The sequence below is a fragment of the Sinocyclocheilus rhinocerous genome, unplaced genomic scaffold (genome assembly GCF_001515625.1).
Source record: "Sinocyclocheilus rhinocerous isolate Xijiao unplaced genomic scaffold, SAMN03320098_v1.1 scaffold14, whole genome shotgun sequence".
In the NCBI taxonomy this organism is placed as follows: domain Eukaryota; kingdom Metazoa; phylum Chordata; class Actinopteri; order Cypriniformes; family Cyprinidae; genus Sinocyclocheilus; species Sinocyclocheilus rhinocerous.
The window spans coordinates 1965678-1986385 of NW_015629561.1; the positions used below are offsets into that span (position 1 = coordinate 1965678).

General features: G+C 38.1%; 1 protein-coding gene across 16 annotated transcripts in view; it reads right to left on the bottom strand.

Annotated features, from left to right (window-relative positions):
• Window positions 1-6: 6 nt before the first annotated feature.
• The window catches only part of cadpsa (Ca2+-dependent activator protein for secretion a), a 108145-nt gene continuing 87443 nt past the window's right edge, over window positions 7-20708 (bottom strand). For 9 of the 16 annotated variants that reach the window (XM_016551349.1, XM_016551350.1, XM_016551359.1 and 6 more), the window contains 9 exons: window positions 18645-18800; window positions 16880-17027; window positions 16353-16367; window positions 15953-16027; window positions 15635-15718; window positions 15294-15326; window positions 13296-13403; window positions 1150-1254; window positions 7-406 (listed from right to left, as the gene is read on the bottom strand). In XM_016551349.1, the coding sequence (XP_016406835.1) occupies window positions 239-406; window positions 1150-1254; window positions 13296-13403; window positions 15294-15326; window positions 15635-15718; window positions 15953-16027; window positions 16353-16367; window positions 16880-17027; window positions 18645-18800 (892 nt within the window). In that variant the 3' untranslated portion in view covers window positions 7-238. The remainder of the gene's footprint in view (window positions 407-1149; window positions 1255-13295; window positions 13404-15293; window positions 15327-15634; window positions 15719-15952; window positions 16028-16352; window positions 16368-16879; window positions 17028-18644; window positions 18801-20708) is intronic. The other 7 variants (XM_016551363.1, XM_016551361.1, XM_016551358.1 and 4 more) reach the window with 2 other exon arrangements.

Here is a 20708-nt window from a genome sequence, read left to right on the forward strand (position 1 = left end):
TAAAACTGTGTCAATTAATGTTAAGTTTGGTTAATATATGCTTTTGTTTTTGTCATCTGAATAGAGATTAATATATTTTTGTTTCATTTTAATTGAAGGTGGTCCCTTGAATGTCATAGAGCACGTCGTTAACAACATCCAGACATGTACGAGTGATGGACAGTGGTACATGCATCGTTTTAGGCCACGATAGACATGGCTGACTGAATTGTCCACACCTAATTGTCTTCAGCAGGATCTAGTCATCTTCCTCATCGCTGTCCTTCATGGATATGCCTTGCATCCCTCCCTCTCTAACAGATGCTGTAGCCTCTTCTAGAATCAGCCTGTTTCTCACCGTCTCATACATCTTGCTGTTCAGAGTGGAGTCCAACACACCTTGTAGTCGGAAATCACGATACTTTTTCTGCAAAAACAGAGAGCATTGTGGGAATAGGTATGGGGGCATGAAGTGGATCTAGAGTGTGTTTTCTTAGTTATATATACATGAAAATAAAATGTGATGTATATTTTATTTGTCTCTTGCATGAATATGGTACAGCACTTTGATGTCCCATTATGTTGTCTGAGCATTAGAAGCAAGTAGCATGATTGTTCTATATATGTAGACCTATTAAACTATTATCTAATATAAAACTAACTCTGCATATAGGTGCATTTAAACAATAAAATGTTGAATTGTAATGTTGACTACATGCACCAAGATCACCTTTCAACCCTATTGTTATTGGGAGAAAAAAACAAGGTTCATCAAGGCTGCATTTATTTGATCAAACTACAGTAAAAACAGTAATTTAGTGAAATATTATTACTATTTAAATAATATTTTTTCATTTTGAATGTACTGTAAAATATAATTTATTCCTGCGATGGCAAAGCTGAATTTTCAGCAGCCATTACTCTAGTCTTCTTAGCCAGCGGAGGCTGGAGAGGATGACCACCTTCATTTGTCTGATCCACCTCTGTAATCTGATTGGTTGGTATGTGCATATTTTTATAGCATGTGTTTACAAGTACATTTGATGCAAATACTGTGCTATGATTACTTCCTGCGCATACTTGGGCAGTTTTGAATCTATAGCTGTTCTTCGTTGAATTCAGATGGCCATCTATACACACTTTAGTGGTCAATTATGGTGTCGTTTTTACCTTTACAATTCTGATGAGGATTTTCAGCTGATACACATGCAACTGCAGATCCATACGGTCTATCAGCCAGGTGCCCAGGAGATTCATTGTGCTGGTGTACCATTGCTGAAACACAAATACATTGTTCTCCAGCAAACACAGACACACTTATAGATGCTGCTACGCACAAACACACAAGAACACACATCTACAAAAACAACAAACACACAAGTGATGGCAGCAGATCTGTGTCAGGAGAGCAGATTATGTGAATGAAAATCCTTTTAGTACAAGATCTAAAAATACTCACAACTCTGAGTCACCAATCAGACTGACAACCTATAATACCAGTCATTTTCCTCCATATCCCTATACTACCAATATTTGACGCTAAATTTGGTAGAAGAAAACTTCTATTGGTCAAAAGTGAATAACTATGATTTTTGTTATTATTTGTTATTAATGTTTTTGAAAGAAGGCACTTATGCTCATCATATATATATAATAGTTTTATTAATTTTATCATAGTTTTTGCTGTTTAATATCTTTGTGGAAACTGATACACCCCCATTCTAAAGTAAGATTAAGATTAAAAAACAATAAAGAAAATAAATGAATATTTTTTTCCCGCAATTATCTTGATCAAAAGTGTAAAGACATTTATAATGTTACAAAATATTTATATTTCAAACAAATCAATTCATCAAAGAATCCTGAAATTCCACAAAATATTAAGCAGCAAACAGCAAAACCTGTTTTCAGCATAGATAATAAGAAATGTTTTTTTTTATGCAGCAAATTAGCATATTACAATGATTTTTGAAGGATCATACAACACTGAAGACTGGAGTAATGGCTGAAAAATTCAGCTTTGCCATCACAGGAAAAAATGACATTTTAAAATATATTCAAATAGAAATCAGGTATTTTAAATTGTAATAATATTTCACAATATTACTGTTTAGTTTTGATCAAATAAATGCAGCATTGGTGAGCATAAGTGACTTCTTTCAAAATCATTAATTACATTAATAGCCATCTTAATTATGCACTTTTGGCCGGTAGGAGTTTTACTAAATTTAGCATCAAGTATACTAGATTCACTTGTAGAGAGATATGGAGGAAAATGACTGGTAGAACAGAGCTTAAAGAGGCACTGAGAGCAAATTGGTGACATTACAAGGGGGGCTGTTCATAAAAGAGGTCCCAACAAGCTCTGCCTCAGATGAAGTCCCTCTGTCACAGTCATGATCCTCACCCAAACCTCTCCCTGTCTATACAGCACCACCCAGGAACTGCTAATTGACAGTTTTGGATCCCATCAGCTGTCTCCTGTGCTGCTTTTGGACACTGATCATGAGAGATGTTGCCCATGTTAAGCCAGCCACAATCCTGCCCTGAGCCTGCATGCGCTTCAAACGTGGCACTTTCTGTCACATTGAGAGAGAAACATCCATCTTTCCCAGCGGACATGTTGTCTTTACCACAGTCACAATGAGCTTGCTAATGTAACCGTGGCTTAGGGTCTTTTTTTTTTACGAGACTTCCTCTCTTTTAGTCTCAGCGTTTTGCCCTCTATTTCTACTCACTGAAACGCACTGAACTCAAAGCACCTCCTAAATAGGCAGCACACTTAGCTTTTGGGCTGCAGATGTTGGACCGTGGGGAGAATCTCGTTTGAAGTCTAATTGATTAGTTATGATCGAGCTGGTCTGATGGTAATCTGAGCTGACCGAGTCTCAACGGTTTAGGAGCTGAGCAAATCGAGCCGGAGACACAGGAGGTGTGTCTTGGGTAACTGCAGCACACTTGACAGTACCATTATGAGGCCTTATACATACAATCAGTAAAAAATAATCGAGAAAATGTTAGACTAGCATTGCTGAGTGCCAGGGGTGTCATGTACCTATTGTTTTACAGGGGCACCAGTGACATGACCAATATATATATCAAGAAAATACAATATATATCAAGAAAATATTAATGCCGGGTTTAAAGTGGGTCTTACTTTTTTTTTCCAAATACTCTTCATATATATGAAAAACCTGAACTCTAAGACACCCTTTAAACCTGGCATTAACAATTTACATATATTCTTCACAATTATTATTTACACATAATTATTTATTAATTTATTTCCTACTGTTTTTAATAAAAATAAATAAATAAATAAACCAATGCTCACAGATTTTCCTTGTATGGAAAAGAGAAAAAAAACTAAAAACTTTTTTTTGTGTTCCACATGAAACATACAAGTTGATATGTGATATGATGGTGACTTGATTAGGTGAACCAAGTATAGATATATGATTTCTGCTACAGTTTTTAGACAACAATTTTTAACCTACAATGATCTTGCAGCCTTTATCAAAAATCCTTTTTGTGGACGTTCCATACAAAATCCACTTTGCACCCTCAGTTTGAAAAGGCATTACGCTTCTGATTGTGAAGGTCTAAAAAAGGCACTTTCACCTTGTCAAAAGCCCTGAGTAGTAAACATTACACAATTCACTAAGCCAAATGTTTTATTGGTTCACCAGTTTAACTCACGTTAAAGGGCAATCCACTGGTGTTTAAGTGGTACACTGGTAAAATTTTGCCACTAAGGTGTGTCTGAATAATCAAATGGGCATTTTAGGATTCAATCTAAGTGGCTGAGCTTAGTGGCTTGTCTCTGCAGTGAATCAGAGCTTGGTGTTGCTCTGTGAGGGCTGGTGCTCTGTGCCTGTGAAAGATCGGGCAGCCGGGCCGCGATGGCCCCCCACAGGGAGGCCAGACCTGGAGCAACTGCTCTCTCTCACACTCAGTCTTTCTCTCATGCTCACCCTGTATCTCCTACATTTGTTCCTATAATAGTGTGACCACGCCGCCCTTTATCATTTTAAAGCAATTAGTCACCCACAAATAAAAATTCTGTCATCATTTACTAAAAACGTGTAATTCTAAACCTGTATGATTGATTTTCTTTTGTGGAGCACAAAAGAAGACTGTTTTGAATATTTTGAAGAATGAAAATTGGTTTTGTTAATACCATGAAAGTCAATGGGGTCCAAAACAACACTGGACCCCATTGACTTTCATTGTATAGACAATAAACTTTTTTTTTTTTTCCAAAATAACTTTTTATGTTCCACAGATGAAAGAATGTTTGGAACGAAGCGAATGATGACAGAATTTTCATTTTGGGGTGAACCGTTTCTTTAAAAATTACTAGCAAACTATCAATTCATGACATTATCAACATGTAAAATCGAAAATACTGAAAATAATAATAATAATAATTTAGGAGTTCCACTTTATAGACCCTGCTGTGGGCACCAAATTAGATGACAAATCAAATGACACACAATGTGGACACAGACGTATTTTCTGATAAACCAGTATTTCAAACTCATGAGACTCGTCCAGTAAGACCGTGTCCTCTATGGTATTGGTTGTGAAATGAACAGTGCTGGCAGTGGGACATTGTTCTGCTGTCAGCAGAGAAACAGAAGACTCTCCGAGAGCGTATTATGTACTGTGGCACTTTTTGGATATTGAGCAGCGGGAAGCTGGCAATAGCTGCTAGCCAAAACAGGAGTATCATGACTCTGAATGCATAATTAAAGAAGCGGATATGGAAGAGAGAAAAAAAATCTGTGATCATCTAACGAGTTCCATCTGATATTGGAAAGCATGAGGGCTGTGTGTACATGCGAGTGTGTGTTGGACGCGTACGTTATGGTTACCGATACAACACACATGAACATCTGCAGGGCCCCCACACCTCTAGCGGGGTGCGCTGAAAGGCTGAGCGACCTCCTGCCCCCTGCCACACCACGCACATGCACAAGCCGCGCTCCTAAGCTTGCATTCACACTCTCGTCTTTGACATGTTACAGGAAGCCATAGCGCCTAGCAGGGGGGCAACAAACAGAATTCAGTGTAAGGTTGCACATCCATCCACCCCCGTCGCAGACGCACACACACGCTCGCTTTTAATGAATCCTGAAGCACCTGAAAGCTAGTGGCTCCTATGTGAGAACCAGGAGGAAGAAAGAGCTGGTAAGGGCCGAGCTCGGATTAGAAAAAACACACTCTTACAAAAGCAGGAATGCCGAGGAGGGGGCGGGGACTCGGTGGGGGGGAATGGGGGGATTACAAGCAACCTGTGACTCTGCCTCTTTCTGCCCTTGCTGGTGGTAGTGGCTTTGTAAATGTGTGTGTGGCACTCGGCCTACTCTCAGAGGCCTAGGCTGTTTGAGAAGCGCTCCTGCTGGGACCCAGCTGTGTCTGCAATTAGCAGTAGGGATGGAATGATGATGGTTGCTAGCGCTGATGTTAATGCAAAGCGACAAGCCGGTGGAGATGAAAACAGGACGAAAGCGGTGCCTCCCCGTGCTCCCTGTCCTCTCCATGCTCCTTGCGAATCAAAATCAAGAAAATACCCTGAACAAAAAACACGAAAATCGAATGTCCAACCTTTCTCCTGGTACTCATTGCGTCTTTGTCTGCGCTTAATAGAGCCGCCTCTCTCAGGCCAGCGGGTCGTAGGGCACTCGTCCTTCTTGCTGGCCAGGCGAGTGAATCAGGCCCCTTGCCGGGCCAGAGAGGGAGGCCCGGGGGCTGAGGAGTCTTTAAATCTGACTACAAGACATTATGCACTTAGGACAAAAGCTTGGGGTAATCCTACCTGCTTGCTGTTCACGGCCGCCACCGGCCCGTTATTGTTCGCCTCATCCCTCCTGAGAGGAGGTCCATTGATGACTCACACCGGTGACCCCACGCCTCCCGGTGCTCGCTAGTTCTCCGCTGCGGGGCCCTGAGACCTTGCGGAAAAAATGCTGTGTAGGAAAAACGCGACCCTAAACGCGGTCCTCCGACACGCTGCTGCGTTAGCGTCCTCTCTCTCTTTCTCTCGCTCTTTCTCTCCAGAAATAGGTGCTTCTGAATGGCAGGACTGAACATAAAGTTTCAGGCTCAGCAAGCGAAAGGGCTTCAAACTGCTCGCAATTGTGTTGTGGATACAAAGAGAACCCTGCTCGGGATTTGCACGCCTCACCAGATCCTTAAGTGGAACAAGCCCTTACTGTTTCTGAGCAAGCTCTGCTACATTTTTAAGTGTCTCTAATGCTGTTTTTTTTGTGTGTGTGCGAATGAAGGAATAACCTACTGAACGGAACGGTGTCTGGAGCAATTTTTTGGGCGGGGCGCAAAATGAACGAGCAGATCAAAAAGTATAATTGCAAAGAATGCATTTCTGCTATGGAAACCGACGCTTGTGTGTGACGGTGTCCAAACAGGGCCTTTCTTTAGAAAAACATGCTCTGAAAGAAGGAGCTCGTTGAGATGAACTACACGGCGGGAATTACAGCCTGTGATCGTGTCATTGAGTAAACACACAATGAAGAAAAGGGGATGAGGGATAAAATACGGAACAGGAGAGAGAGAGAGTTTGGTCCCAGGGCAAAGTGAGCCATTCTGCTCACAAAGGAACGCTTAGGGGAGGATTGAGCCGAGCAGGAATGAGGAGCATAACACTTGTGGGGTTCGGCATCAATGGGGGGAACGAAATGGAATAAACCAGCGAGCACTTGAGAGCCCCGCGGTGCACCTGAATGGCTAAGGGGTGGGAGGGGGAGCGCAGAAGGTGAATGGGCTGCTTTTTGGGACCAATTTGTTTCTTTTCACCCTTTTCCCCTGCCTCTGTGCTGACAGATGTACAAAGGCGGACCCGCGCTGAGCCTCTCATATACATGAACCCGCTAGCAGATGTCACTTTTGTCAGACAAGTTAATCAAACAAATGCCACCATACCTCACTTATATGTCACGGGGAGAGCAAGAGATGGAGAGAGAGCCAATAGATGGCTAATAGAGCCAGTTGAGAGCCACAGCCCTCGAATACACTTCTGCTGCTGAACGTTTACTTTGCTAAAATCTCTAGCCGTTAGTGTTGTTGCTGCGGGTTTATTTAAATGAGTCTCTGCTCACATTAAGCAACAAAGAAAGCACCTCGGCCTCTGTAATTATCAGAAACCTGAACCTCTAACATCTGCCCTGCATTCTGAAAGAGCCAAACCCCTTTAACATGTTTTGAACAGTTTCCGTGAAAGGATCTGTTGGGTCCCTTTTAGTCTTTTTTTTTCATACTGACCTACTAGCGTTCAGATTATTTATCTAAATCTCCTTTTTGAATTGGTTTACCTCTAAAATAAAAGGATTAACTGGGGAGAAAAACAATAAGCACACATCCGCCTCCCATATCGCATGATTATCTAAATGCAATCAGAGGCTTCAGTGAAATAAATAAAACAAAAACACATGTTTGGTTGTTGTTGTTCTGGCTATTATAATCACGAATCAAAAAACATTTTCAAAACGAAATTGTTATGATGGGGTTAAACTGGATAAAAATGTTTAAAATTGTCTAAGACAATATGTCTTTTCTTTTCCATGTTTTCTGCATGTTTGTAGATCAAAGTGTTCTTTTGCAAAACAAAACACAAAGCAAAGCAAAGCAAAAGAAAAAAACAAAACACAAAAAATAAATCTTTAAAAATCTTTTTAAATAAATAAACTAAATTTCAAAATACACAAAGATAATAAAAAATAAATTAGCATTTATTATTAAAAACTTGTTGCCTTGATTCATTTTTCTCCCTATTTTTCTTAGACCACAGAATGCACAGCATTAAGTTTGTGTGCTAGCTAAAGTTGATTAAGCTGTTCACTTGGCTCAGCCGGACCTGCAAAGTGGTTAAGTGTCCCAGACAGTGAAGTGGTATTACAGGTCTGTGAAATGCAACACAAGCAGCAGCTCAGTCTAAACCCGCCTTGTTTTCCAGTATCCCTAACCCTACTTGTTCCTTGCAGTATCCAGCAGCAGAACGATTAAACCGCATTAACTGTCACAGTAAAGTGCAATCTCGGCGATCTAAAACTGCCAAGGTCAACAGGAATACTTCAAATCAATCAATGAGGGTAGGCCACAATCTCTCCCAGAAGCAGATTAAGTGTATAATTGATGTGTGTAATCTGCCGTGTATCTGAGTCTCTCTGCTGGCACTCAGACACGCATGCATATGCACACGCACACACTGAAGAGCCTGGGCAGGACGGCGGTATCAGTGAAGCGCTGGATTTGGAGAAGGCTTTTTTTAATCAATGATCTATGCGCTCCACCCCAATCTGACAGATGAGCCCTCACGTTAAGCACAGCTGCCTTAATCCTGCTCTCCTCAGCTGTTCTTTCAAGAACTGGCAGGCTGGCGGAGTGAAATAAATTAATTTTCTCCCCCTCCCTCTCCCTTTCTATCCCTCTCTCTGGTCCTCTTTCCAGAACTTAATAAACTTTATCCATCCACTGGCGAATGATTTGACTCTCAGGCAGCTTGTAACTGGAATGTGGCCTTCTAAAAAGTCACCATCTTCTAAGTAATTTTTATTAATGAAATATTTTTTTATCATCAATCTTTTTTCAAATTAAGTAAGATAATTTTGTCTGAATATGTTAATTAATTAATATGAATGTATTTTATTTAATCTTAATTCATAGTTTAATTCATCTTAAATTACCACAAACTCAGAAATGTTTTAAAGGGGTCATATGATGCGATTTCAATTTTTCCTTTCTCTTTGGAGTGTTACAAGCTCTTGGTGCATAAAGAAGACCTGTAAAGTTGCAAACACTAAAGTCTCAAAACCAAAGAGATATTCTTTATAAAAGTTAAGAGTTAACCACGCCTACCTAAAACGGCTCATTCTAACACGCCCCCACATGTCTACATCACAATGTGGGAAGATTTGCATAACACCGCCCAAATGTGCACGCAAAGAAAGAAGGCCTAACTTTTATTCTCGCTGTAGTATTGTTGACGCTGCAGCCATGTCCTGAAGACGCTGTGTGCTTCGTTGTGAAAGCGAAACCACTTTGTTTGGTCTTCCAAAAGAGGACACAACTAGAAATCAGTGGTTAAGTTGTATTTACAACACTGTTCCAGAACACTTCAACCCAAATATCCAGATGTGTGCAGCACATTTTATGGAGGACTGTTTACTGATCCTGGGAGAGTAACGTTAGACTAAAATGCCAGCAGTTCTGACTCACGTGGCGTTTTTTTAATAGGGTGCATGTAGCAGGTTTAAAACAACAGCACGTGGTGTTATGGCTCATTGTGGAGGATGTTATGACATCTTTAACAAGTGAAATGACAAAGTAACAAGAAAACATTTGAGCAGGTTGCCTGGAGCCCCCAATAAAGAGTGGTGCTATTTCAATGGCTGTTTAGCATAACAGTGAGGACCAGAGTGTGCGTGTTCGTGTGTGTGAGACAGAGTGAGCGTGCATGTGTGTATGCATGCACACATGTTGTCTTTTTCAACTGACTACGGAGGCCCGACCACTTCAGCGGGTGGAGAGGGAAGATGTGTGCCCATCTGGGGTTGACGGCAGTGGGGCGGGAGGTTGGGGAGGGCGGGCTTGTTGGCTGGTTGTGTGTGGATGGATGTGTGTAAGTGCATGTAGGAGCTGAGTCTCTGAGGACATGGGCCATGCTAGTAGATGTACAAAGGAAGATTATTTAGATGACTCTGAATAACGCCACTTGGCATAATGTGACAAAAACAACTTGACAGGAAGGATAAGTTACATTTCAGGTACAGAGAGAGAGAGCAAGTAAAGAGGTGGAAAAAAACGTGAAAGGAAAATGGAGAAATGGAATGAGAGGGTAGGAAAGACAGGGCAGATGGGAATTTTTCTTGTTTGCATTCAAGGAAATGAAGCAAATTCACAATGCGACTGAAAAATAAGCGACACATCTCATTCCAAGCGAATGAACAAAGAAATGAACACAGGATCTTTTCAGACAACCTCCAGGAGGGGAGAAAGATACTTAGGCATTGCAAAACCGAAGTAAAACCTGTACAAGCTGGCGTAGAGCAGCGGATTCAAGCAGCCTTTTTGTAGGACACTCGAAAAACCAGAGCTCATATGTTTAAAGCATCTCATAGTAAGACTACTGATCCTTGGTCAGTGAAAGTCAACAATGAACCACAATCAGGAGTCTTACTTGAATTGTTCACATATGACACGAGGAGCCATATTCACAAAGCATTTCAGAGCGGGAGCGATGTTTTCGGTTCAGTTTGTCCTGATTTCACACAAGAAGCGACATCAAGCAAACTGGCAGGAAAGATGATTCCAGATCGGCACTCCCACTCTGGCTTTCTTTCTGAATATAAACACAAGTCTTTAGCCACACAATGCAAACACACCTCTCCAACAACACACACTTAACAAACTGGTCTACAGACAGCACAAAAGGATTATAACCAACATGATGGCCTGGCCATCCCTTAAGACAGTGTTCTCCATTGTGTGCCCTCCCCTTCAGTGTTACTTATTCAACTCCTCTTTTTTTGCCCTCAGTGTTTCCCCTCATTCTTTCATTTCCTTTAAGCCTTTATCACAATAAGCCCAAGGTTTGAAGGGCTTCTCTCTATTTGGATCTCCTTAGTGGGAGATTTTCTCCGGAAATAGGGCAGTTGCCTTTGTAACACCCCCCGCCCCAACTATCAGCAAAAATGAACAAAACAATATCCATCACACTCTGATTGTTTTAGTATATCCAATTTGTTTGGTTTCTACAGAAGCCCTAAGAGGAAATGCATTATTTTTTGCACTTTTTCATGATCTTGTAATGAGTTGTTTTCTCGTGATCACTACTTTTACAAAACAGGCATTTAACAAGAATCTTAACTAGCTATAATTTAAAAAAATTTTTTTGCTATGCTTAACTCAAATTTATTGCTTAAAAAGTTATATTTTTAAAATATTTATATTACTATTCCTTCCTTGTATCAAATGTGCTTTTCCAAATCAGCAAAAAAAATGTGAAAAGGGGGGGATGCTGTTCTTTTAAACCCATTTAATTAGTGCCATCGATACTATAATCTCTTTTTTTTATAAACTGAGTGGCGTTTTTTTAATAGGGTGCATGTAGCAGGTTTAAAACAACAGCACGTGGTGTTATGGCTCATTGTGGAGGATGTTATGACATCTTTAACAAGTGAAATGACAAAGTAACAAGAAAACATTTGAGCAGGTTGCCTGGAGCCCCCGATAAAGAGCGGTGCTATTTCAATGGCTGTGATACTTAGGCATTGCAAAACCGAAGTAAAACCTGTACAAGCTGGCGTAGAGCAGCGGATTCAAGCAGCCTTTTTGTAGGACACTCGAAAAACCAGAGCTCATATGTTTAAAGCATCTCATAGTAAGACTACTGATCCTTGGTCAGTGAAAGTCAACAATGAACCACAATCAGGAGTCTTACTTGAATTGTTCACATATGACACGAGGAGCCATATTCACAAAGCATTTCAGAGCGGGAGCGATGTTTTCGGTTCAGTTTGTCCTGATTTCACACAAGAAGCGACATCAAGCAAACTGGCAGGAAAGATGATTCCAGATCGGCACTCCCACTCTGGCTTTCTTTCTGAATATAAACACAAGTCTTTAGCCACACAATGCAAACACACCTCTCCAACAACACACACTTAACAAACTGGTCTACAGACAGCACAAAAGGATTATAACCAACATGATGGCCTGGCCATCCCTTAAGACAGTGTTCTCCATTGTGTGCCCTCCCCTTCAGTGTTACTTATTCAACTCCTCTTTTTTTGCCCTCAGTGTTTCCCCTCATTCTTTCATTTCCTTTAAGCCTTTATCACAATAAGCCCAAGGTTTGAAGGGCTTCTCTCTATTTGGATCTCCTTAGTGGGAGATTTTCTCCGGAAATAGGGCAGTTGCCTTTGTAACACCCCCCACCCCAACTATCAGCAAAAATGAACAAAACAATATCCATCACACTCTGATTGTTTTAGTATATCCAATTTGTTTGGTTTCTACAGAAGCCCTAAGAGGAAATGCATTATTTTTTGCACTTTTTCATGATCTTGTAATGAGTTGTTTTCTCGTGATCACTACTTTTACAAAAAAAAAAAAAAAAAATTCTGGTTAGCTGCAATCACTAAAAGGCATTTGTCACATATCCATGCAGATGTCCTAATGGCAATAAAATAGACCACATGTTCAGAGTCACTATATGTATATACACACTATTTGTGACATCTCAACATCACTGTAAATGTTACTAAATAACTACACTACAATTAATTTTTTTATCCATTACAATTTTTTTATTCAAAAATATTTTTTGCCATTTTTAATCAAAAATTTGTTTTTTGAAAATCTCTATTTTCTATTTTAATATATTTTAAAATGTAATTTATTCCTGTGATGGTAAAGCTGAATTTTCAGCAGTCATTATTCCACTCTTCAGTGTCACATGATTCTTCAGAAATCTTTCTAATATGCTGATTTGCTGTTCAAGAAACATTTCAAACTATTTTTAATGTTGAAAACAGATGTGCTGCTTAATATTTTTGTGCAAACAATGATACATTTTTTATTCGAAATAGAAATCTTTTGTAACATTATAAATGTCTGTACTGTCACTTTTGATACATTTAATGCATCCTTGCTGAATAAAAGTATTAATATTTTATTTTTCTAATTGACCCCAAACCTTATGCTGAGATCTTGGGGGATTTGTTAAATCGAGATTAAAAGAAAATTGTGATCATGATAAAACAAGCCTGACCACTTAGGGCTTCTGTATATTTCTATTCTACTGTTCTCTTCATGGAACCACAAGCTATTCTAAATAAGCAGAACTTTTAATCAAAGGTCTGTAATATATTTATACCTTTCATAATATAGCTACGGCTATGTAGACATCTGTAGATTCTCCGTTTCTATCTTTAATTGCAGTGTGTTGTAGGTAGCTTGAACTGCTTAAGCTCACATCTGCATGCCCCTTTGTGTGAGAACACATCTTAAGATAATCCTCCTCCAGAATTTTGCACTAGGAATAACGAGCAGAGCAAAGGGAATATTACAGCCAGAACATTCAGGAACACACACAGCACTGCAGAGTGGAAAGGTTAAGCTAAAGAAGCAGTGCAAGAGAGAAAGTTAGAGTCAAAGATTAAAAGATAGAGAAATTAACTGAGAAAGAGAAAGAAGCAGGGTCTCAAAATGTGACTTATCCCTCCTAGCTGGCTGTTATGTCACATTTTGGAGGGCCTCCCCCTTCACAGAGGGAGAAGACAGCCATTACTTACATCAAATAACCTTTCTATATACATCTCCTCATTGACCTTGTCCCGCAAGACATCCTGAGAGTGGCGAACGAATGTCACATAGCTGTCGGCAACATCCATCCCAGGTTTCTGCAGATGAAGGAAAGAAAGACAGAGAAAGATGTATTACCGCTTAATGTAATTTGAATATTAGCATACAACAGCTCTACTCAAAAACCTTGTGAACTGCCTATATATATATATAAGCAGCATCCTAAACATTATGGAACCTCATATGTGACCTATTTGGAACAAACTATATAAGGACTACATAAATAGCTTTAGCACAACTCCAGTCCATCAATAAATGTCTTGTGAAGTGAAAAGCTGCATGTTTGGAACAAACAAATCCGTCAATGATTTTAAACTCAAACCGTTGCTTCATCAACCTGTCGAGTCCTCTATCCATAATATTGCTTTCTCCTTTGAAAAAGTAATTAATCTGAATCAGGAGAGAAATATGCACAGATCAAGCACTGTTTACAAGCATAAACAGTTCTAAAAATATATATTAGTGCATTTTGATGTGAGAGGACAACAGGGCTGCACTTCTTCTGCTTCTTGCATTATTATGGATTGATATTTTGGCCAGAAGCAACATTTAAAAGATAAAACACCTAAACGATGGATTTGTCACTTACAAACACACTTCACAAGACATTAATTGATGGACTGGAGTCGTGTGGATTGCTTGTGGATTGCTTGTGTTTTTATCAGCTGTCTGGACTCTCATTTTGACGGCACCCATTCACTGCAGAGCATCCATTAATGAGCAAGCGATGTAATGCTGAATTTCTCCAAATCTGTTCTGATGAAGAAACAAAATCATCTACATCTTGGATGGCGAGTTCATACACTGCAACACTATTGACAAAATTTCGCTCAAATTTCGCTTATGTGACTGCACTGTTCGGAAATCTGTATTGTTATGCTAATCTGACGCTCATGGTGATTTTGCATTCTAAAGTATTAAGCTACTGTCTACTATCAAATTAGCAAACTATATTTCACCTGACAGACAGATGAAAAGTGTTTTCTTTCTTATTTTCTTAGATGTCTTAATAGGCAAAACCTGAGGTGTGCAAAATGAGCTGTCATTGTCAGAGTCTGAAGTCTGAACAGACCGGCAGGATAACAATGCTATTTGATTAGTACGATTCTATTCAACAAAATAGCAAGTAAAAAGTCAAGCCAGAGTAAATCATCTGGGGTGTTTTGCCCCCCTGCTCGGCCTCAGCGGAGAATTAAACACTTTCTTAGCCAGCAGGCATATGAAGGTCATCAGAATTGGTAATTGTCAGACACTGTAAATTGAACTTACTTCACACATATATGGGTCCTTTCAGAGAGTGCAAATGAGCAAGTTTGTCAGACATAATTTATTTTGTGTATTAAGCAAACATTTACCATGGAAACATAAGATTTGCTGACCCTCAGATCATAAGGAGAACGATAAAGAGAGAGAGAGAAAGAGAGCGAGAGGACGCTTCCGGCATTCATTGACAGGGTTTTAATTTAAAAAGCCTCGCGTCGTGACCAAATGTGTTGGCAGTTGAAGGAAACTCAGTGATGTGATGCTGAATGCAATGAGTTGGACCCAGCGGCATCTTCACAATGGGCTTTTGTTGCAAAACACACACATCACACTGTCTGCTGCAGAGGGGAGAGCTTCACAGAAACGACTCTCTCTCACATATATATGAATGGCCATTTGGGGCTAAGAGATGGCCATCTGCACAGCAGGCCATGGCAATTATTAGCTGAATCTTAAAGCTATTACAAGGCTTTTGAAAACAAAGTGTTACATGCTATTAATTCATCATTTAGACTAATGTGCTTATACTGAGGTTTCATGTCTACAAGAAACAAAAATGTATAAATTGACTGATGAACAACTTAAAGAAAGAAGTTGATTTATAAACAATTAACTGTTTTGATCGATAAATCAATAAGCATCAGAAAAATCCTGTTGTCACTTACAGGTACGTCCACATATTTTGAAGCAGCTTTTACCTACAAATAAAAGGGACATAAAAATCAAAATTAAAATAATAATTTAAAAATGAATATTTTGCTTGTACAGTATTGCAAAGTTAAAAATAACATCACCTATAGAAATATTAAGCTAAAAACAAAGCTAAAATTATTATTTTACAAGTTTAAAAAAAATATTTTTACAAGTTTTAATATAAGATTAAATTTATTATTTTTTTTTTTAGTTGAAATGTTTGAGTCAAAGTATCTTTTGACAGAAGTAAAATATTTTTATAAAAAAATTGTTTGTATTTGAATTTGTGTTAAAAACAATTATTTGTTCTTACTGTAAATGACAGGAAGGAGGAAAAAAGTGTGCCCTCATCATAACGTGACAACTTCGCCAGAATACTCTCTAGGATCACAACAAACTGTAAAAATCAGAAGAAGAAAAAATTAGAACATGCTGCCCTTCAAAATGTGAAATTGTCATAACTGATAATTATTTCTATGCTAAGAATTTCAAGAGATTTAATAACGAATATAAACCAACAAACAGTATGTTTTATAAAATTAAAGTCTGCTCTTACTTTTTTTAAGGAAGCAATTCTATGTAGATATAAAAACAAACATAATTTAGGAATATTGGATTCCTTGAATGCTACCTTTGCCACGAGTAAAGTAATCATTTCTTTCACCGTCTCCTCGATGAGATTGTCAATTTGCGAGTGGTACTGTCTCTGGAAAAGAAAGACATAATGAGCACATTTCTGTTTGTGGTTTTCACCTGGGATAATCTGTACAAACTCAATCCCTTTGTCTCCATTTACCTCATATCAAATACATCTGGGTAATTAATTCAGTTCAGATCATTACCTGTCTCAAGATGCTACGGATATGAGATGTCTCACTTCTAGCACATGTATATTCAGAAGAAGCTACCACATATGGTAATATAATCAAAACAATTTAAGTGTCACAAGACTGGGGGAAACTGCTAGGATTGCTAATTATACCTTTGGGACATAAAGGTGAGAATTCAATTGAATTGTTAGCCACACTTACCCATTCTCTAACAAACTTTCACAAGATTGAGAAAAGGGATGAAAAGAAAGATACGGCAGACAAGGTGACAGTGACAATTAGAGAGCAACAGAGAGAAAAAGAAAACCTCTCATTCCAGCACAGTCAAATTAAATTAAAATCCTGAAACAATGGAAAACTGCCATGCTGGTGAATCATTCAGATCTACAGCAATAAATGCATTTAAATTATATATTGACAATCATAGAGAATATGTGTGTGTATACATTTAAAAAACAATTCATATATACCTACTGTATATATTATAGGCTGGTGCATATGATGAATTCATGCAATTCAAAAGACTACAGAATAAGGGATTTAACCATATAAATTGATATTCAGTCTTAGATGTATGCAGATCAGCACATTATGAGGGTGTTTTACTGGAAACTGTGGCAGAGAAAGTGTATGTTTGCAATGATGAGAAAGATACAGAGGAAGCGAACATGAGAAGTGTGGAAGGATTTAAGTGAGAACAGAAAGATACATTTGTTGGTGCTGTCTACCTCTTGGCTGAGCTCCATGGCACATAGTTTGGCTGATTGGGCCTTGGCGTCCACCATAACATTGAACATGGTGCATATGGACTGAGGGACACGAAAGTCTGTAGTGCGTGGGCTCTTCTGCAACTTCACCTCAAAGGCTGCTCTGGTTCTGAAACAAGAGAACGGAGACCGAACTCTGACTGGTCACTTTGGTAATTAAGAATGGGGTAGGATTGGCAAAAAAAAAAGTCAGGAAACAAGACAAAATATATGCCATGTAATTGAGAGTTTCTGCGCTATACTCTCGGCAGAATTTTAGCTTTTGAGATGACTGAGATGCAATAAAGAAGTGAAATAAATAAATAAATGAAATGCACAAATTAGTCTTGTGTTTTTCACATTTTTTTTAGCATATTAAAAAGTCTTTGTGTGGAGTGGAAGAGGAAAAGGAATGGATCATTTTACTTGTTAAGCCAGATCATCTTCTGAATCAGCAAATTACCATGACATTTACTTACAACAGTTTCTCAAAGCACTTCAAATCACGTCTTCACTCACAGCATGCAAGACAAAGAGTTTATCACACCTTAATTTAAGAGTGACTGGAAGAATGCAGCTAAGAAGACGTCCTGCTTGACATCCTCAAAACACATTAAGTAGAATGATTACAGATGTGGGGCTGCACACTGAAAATCAGCTAACCCGTTTTCAGTTAGTCCAATGGAAAAGCCAACAGATTTTACAAAAATTATTTCACTGCTTATATGTACTGTTTAGTAAAGTTCATTTAAGTCAAATGACTACTGATGAGGGTTTACAGTGACTGTAATGTCACATCATGAAGAATTAAAATGTAGTTCTAATTGCAAACTAGATGACTCAATTACTAGATATATGTTATTTGGTTAGTTGACATATAATGTGCAGTTTTTTTTAAATCAACATCAATACTTTCCATTTTATCAAATTGATTTATGATTTTTTTTTTTTTATGACAAATCTGATCAAAATTTACATGAATGTATACAGGAAAGTTTATAATTTCATTATTATTTTGAATCACGTTTGGCCTCTTTTTAGATGGTCCTGTGCTGTTACATACATTTTTAAAAGTAAAAATATTTCATGCAGTCTCCCAATTGATGCTGTGTCATTAAAGCATGCATATTAAAAAATAATGAACAAAATGCAGTTTAAAATAGTTTTTGATGGAGTTTAACATGTTACACTGCAGGACATATCAAACAGTTTCTTGAGCAATTAAAGTGTCCGCTGTCAATTCTATTTCTACAGCGCTTTCTACAATACAGTTTCAAAGCAGCTTCAAAGTAATAAACAGGAAAATTACATTACTAATGTAGCAAAGTACATAAGATATGAGACAAATTCAAATTCTGCTGTAAAACAGCTCTAAAAAGACAATGGTGTCATTATTCAGCTCAAGTCAGTTCAGTGTTGATTCAGTTCAGTTCAATAAATGTCAGTTAATTATGAAACAAGTTCGATTCAGCTATAAGCAGCTCTGCAGAAGACAATAGTGTTGTTATTCAGCTTGAGTCAGTGCAATGTTGATTCAGTTCAGAAATTTTTTTTTGTTGCAAAATTTGTCAATTATGAAATAAATATGATTTGGCTATAAAGCAGCTCTAAAGAAAGCAAGAGTGTCACCATCCAACTCAATTCAGCTCCAGCTTTGTTCTCATCTAATAGTTTCACTGCAGTCAAATCAATAATATTACCGAATATTAACAGGTTTCCAACTGTCAACAATGTTTTCAAGTCTCACCTTTTTACACAGGACTCGATCATGTCACTGGACATGAGTTTGAGTCGGCTCTCCAGGTGTTTGGAGAACTCTTCTTCTGGCCAGTGCAGGTCTCTGATGAATGTCTGCAATGCATCCAGCTTCCAAAACAAATCTTCTGATGTCCCTGAACCATTACTGCCAACACCAGGACATGTGTAGAGGAGACAGTCAGAGGGATATACAGTAAGTTATTTTAATCAAAGCTGCATATATTTAAGGGAAAGCTCCGAGGTCAGTAGGAAGGTCAAAGGGCAGGGTTTTTTTCTAAAGAAAACAAAACCTGTTTCAAGTCCACACTCCAGGGTGAAACATTTGTTTTAGTTATTTTTACCACTTCCCGATCGTTGCAGAGTTGCTCTGCTACAGATCAACCTCACTGGCGATCGTTCCATGGAAAAAAGAAATGGTTAATCCTAAAACAAAATGATAACCGGTCAGGCCTGGTTGTTTGAGTACAGGAAAGGTAAACATGCACAATGATGTCAAAGGAGAATTGCAAAATCACAAGTAAAGGCTGTATGTGTATGAAGTGGCAGGAGAAGCTACAGTCCCAGACAGGCATAGATCTGTTTGGATGGAGCCCATTTTAAATCCACATGGTCTGAAATGAATGAAGAATTGTTCATAGAAGAAAACAGAGACTGACTCTCACTCCATTCCTTACAGCCTGAGTATGAGTCCTCAAACAGCCAGCAGGCCAAGGCATCTTCAGTGGAATCATATTTTAAGATCAACTGAAGCAATGAGAGCTTCACACTCAAGCCAGATTTAGTTAGAAGACTCTAACGTAGCAGCAGTAGAAAGATGTGTAGAAATATATTTACAGATTTATTATTAATTATTTACAGATTGATTATGAATCAATCTGTAAATATATTTCTACACATCATTCTACTGCTCTATGTGAGTGTCTGTTGATAAATAAAAAAATAATAATAAAAGAAAGACGGATACAGACTAATAATCAATGATAGTATCAATCTTTTATTTATTCATTGATTGATTCATTCATTCATTCTAGTTGTTTTTAATAAGGATAGTATATTAAATTAAATCATTTTAAATGCAATCATATTTGAGAGGCTTACTAAAATGTGTAAACTTAATAAACAATATATAATCTTTGCATATTCATATTTAATTTTCTACTTTATAGTTTTTTTATAGTTATTTATTTAAGTTTTAGTTTTTTTTTAAATAACGTTACTAAGAAAAGTTATAAAGACTTGTTTTGACAGTTTTGAAATGCAATTCTTAAGATAATAATAATAATAATAAATGAAACAGGATTTCTCTTAAAACAATCTCTTATAAAAAAATAATATTTAATATTATTTTTAAAAAAATAATATAAAATATTATAAAAAATATTAGACCACAAACAAAAATGTTATTAAGCCATTGTGTAAAAAATTTTAAATAAATAAATACAATGCTGTTTGGATTTGGGTTTCTCACACAATCCAGTCCTTTTAGAGTCTTATATTTAGTTTCTACTGAAAGCAGATGCCTTTTTCTCTGAAGCTTGCATATCACTTCAGAGCATTGTCTGTCACAATGTAGATGAGGGAAATAGGACAGGGCCAAAAGTGGGACAGGGGTGATCTCCCTCAGTATTCCCATCCTAACACCCTAAGACAGGCTACAGGTGGTGTGAGTGCTACTACTCTAGGACCCAATACCCAGCAAATACAGCAGGAGGAACGAGGATGGACACCTGTATCCTATTCTGTTCTAACAGGAAAAGGGAAAGGAGGAAGATGTTGGAAAGATACAGGATGTTAAAGCGGCATTACTTATTCATGACCAGATACCAATGAACAGCATCTAATCATACGACCATGGTATTGTGAGTAATTTTTGTTAAAGGCGGAGTGTGTAATTTCTGCATCACTCACAGCACCAAACAAAATTGCAATCTGTTTGTTTTAGTGGCTTAAATGAACAATATTGGCTCAACCAATATCATGAGTTTGGGGCAGGGCTAACTGTTGACTGAACAAACATTTGAACTGGATTGAAATTGTTATTATGCTGGCTTGA